General features: G+C 46.8%; 1 protein-coding gene across 1 annotated transcript; it reads left to right on the top strand.

Annotated features, from left to right (window-relative positions):
- Positions 1 to 1387: 1387 nt before the first annotated feature.
- Positions 1388 to 2489, top strand: LOC121482598 (calcineurin B homologous protein 3-like). Its single transcript, XM_041740453.1, has 2 exons — positions 1388 to 1480; positions 1701 to 2489. Exons 1-2 carry the CDS (start codon positions 1388 to 1390, stop codon positions 2310 to 2312), a joined length of 705 nt encoding a protein of 234 aa, XP_041596387.1. The 3' UTR covers positions 2313 to 2489.
- Positions 2490 to 2850: the final 361 nt, after the last annotated feature.

The following is a 2850-nucleotide window of genomic DNA, read 5'->3' as shown; positions in this document are numbered from 1 at the left end:
TGTTTTTCTGTATGTTGGTAAATTGAACACCAATAAAAATTAATTAAAAAAAAAAAGGGTCGGAGGAGGACTGGAATTTTTTTTTTTATAGAAAATATCCCATAACTTTAATTGACCCTTGCCCTCCCCAGGCACACACGGCCCCATAGATTCATATGGTGAATCAGACAGGGAGCGGCACCCGCATCCAAGATGTCAGTCCATTCAGAAGATGAGGGACAAATTAGTTCCATATCTCATTCAGGCGAGTGCATAGCTGTGCACTCCACTTGTTATCTCATTTAATCCCCATTCAGAAACCAAGGCTCAAAGTGGTCAGTCCTTACAGGAAGAACAGCAAGAGACTCCACAGGTCTGGAAAACAGCCAACAACAGAAGCTCAGGGATGAAGACCGGGGAGGCACTGCTGAAATGCAGGTGTGAGGTTGTTCTGAAGGCACACTCTTCATCCACGTGAGCCAAGGGAGGAAGTGCTCGTCATGGGCTTCCTGAGGAAAGTCAGTGCCACCGCAGAAAAGGCTAGAAACCACATGATACAAAGATGTCTTTTTTTTTCTTTTTTTTAATTTCTTCAAGAGACATGGACAGAGAGGAGGGACCACACTGGATTTCCTAACAGAATTCCATGGAAAAGGGAGCGCCCCCCACCACAGTGCCTGATCCTTGAAGGTCCACCTGATATGCCAACAGATCAAACGTTCATGGAAATAACTCAATGTGTTGTTTTTTTACTGAGCAGGAGAGAGCTTATTCTGTGAGGTTCTGGAGCTCTGAAATATTTGCTCCTGCTGCCACTCAGGTCAGCAAATCGGTATATGGGGGTGAGGATGTGGGTAGAAAGCAGGAGGGAAGGAAGGTCGGAGGAGGACTGGAATTATATGATGACTGTCACATACTAAATGTGGTCTCTGTTTTGAAATTTTTACAAACTGATCAGAATATATAAATCCAAATTAATCTGCTGTAATAAAACCACCTTGAGAGCTGACAGTTTCATTAATGTCATCATTGCTCAAAATTTTTAACAATCTTATTCTACAAACACCTCAGTATCACTTGACAAACCAATCAAGAAAAGCCATTTTACCAATTTCTTAAAAATTTCTACTTCCCAGCCTGTAACGTTACAAATAAATTTTTAGCTGTTTCTTTTGTTTTAAATTTTTTGCTATTTCTAATATTTAAATCCACTTGTAAGATAGTGTCTTGTTCTTTTATCCCCCTTTTTCCTACCAGAGGGGTCCAGCCCTCCCTTCCCCATGCAGCCAGCAATCCTCCTCCAATCCTAAGATTGGCACCTTGGCAGAAGGTGTCATTTTGAGACGAGTAGGAGAAGCAAGGACTCACAAGGAAGGTAGTCACGTTTCCTGGAAATCTGAACCCAAGGATGCCGAACCCCAAACAGTATTGGAAAAAAAACAGCCTCTGCAAGAAGTTCCACAGGACCAGCATTCAGAGGCTTCTGAAGAACAGTCGAAAGGTCTTTCACCTCCCTGAAGAACTTGTATACCGTGTATACTGACATCCAAACTGTGTTCACTAGATGAATGTTGAACTGTTTTTAACAGTTGAACTGTGTAAATGTTTCACAGTCTCTAAGGCATTATGTTTGTCTTCTTTTAGTTCCTATTTCTAGGTTGTCATAAATCTCAGTTTCACAGTTTAAATGAACTTTTATGTTGGGATGGTATTAAATAAAGAATTCCCTGACCGCTAAAAAAAAAAAAAAAAAAAAAAAAAAAAAAAATCTCCACCGGAGGTTTAAGCAGCTGAGTGGAGACCAGCCCACCATTCGCAAGGAGAACTTCAATAACGTCCCTGACCTGGAGCTCAACCCAATCCGATCCAAAATCGTCCGTGCCTTCTTCGACAACAGGAACCTGCGCAAGGGGTCCAGCGGCCTGGCCGACGAGATCAACTTCGAGGATTTCCTGACCATCATGTCCTACTTCCGGCCCATCGACACCACCATGGACGAGGAGCAGGTGCAGCTGTGCCGGAAGGAGAAGCTGCGATTTCTGTTCCACATGTATGACTCCGACAGCGACGGCCGCATCACCCTGGAAGAATATCGAAATGTGGTGGAGGAGCTGCTCTCGGGAAACCCGCACATCGAGAAGGAGTCGGCCCGCTCCATCGCCGACGGGGCCATGATGGAGGCGGCCAGCGTGTGTGTGGGGCAGATGGAGCCTGACCAGGTGTATGAGGGGATCACCTTCGACGACTTCCTGAAGATCTGGCAGGGGATAGACATCGAGACCAAGATGCATGTCCGCTTCCTTAACATGGAGACCATCGCCCTCTGCCACTGACCCGGCCGCCCCGAAGCCGCCCTGCGCCGCGCAGCGTCCCGCCGGGCCCGCGCAGTGGCTGTCCTGCTGCGGCTCCTGTAAATAGCCCCACGCCGCCGCTGTCTGGTCTGCCCTGGGGTGAGGTACGTGGGACTTTGCTGTTTTTATCTCTAATAAAAAAGAAACGGTTTGGTAATGAAAAAAAAATGCCTTTATGGATCCTATGGATCCTATGGATCCTGTCAACCAGCTGTTAGGGCTTCGGAAGAAAGAGGCTCTTGGCAGAGCACTTGTTCCAGTTACTGTCCCCTCCCCCCACCCCAGAGACAAGATAGGTAAGCAGAAGTACAAGGTTACAAAGGACTACTCCCCTATAGTAGCCTCTGGAGTAGCCTAGAAGGCTGCTGCTGCTGCAAAGCTCTCTACTCTGCAGAACCTGGGCAGCAGCATATGTCCTTGCTGGACCCCTGACTGCAGGGGCCATCCCGACAACATCAGCTTGGTCATCTAAGACGCAGCCCCTTGGTTGAGAACATCTAAAGCAGAAATTTGCAACACC

The sequence above is a fragment of the Vulpes lagopus genome, chromosome X (genome assembly GCF_018345385.1).
Source record: "Vulpes lagopus strain Blue_001 chromosome X, ASM1834538v1, whole genome shotgun sequence".
In the NCBI taxonomy this organism is placed as follows: Eukaryota; Metazoa; Chordata; class Mammalia; order Carnivora; family Canidae; genus Vulpes; species Vulpes lagopus.
Note: the sequence above shows the minus strand (reverse complement) of the source record. Positions and strands in the feature narration are given on the sequence as shown.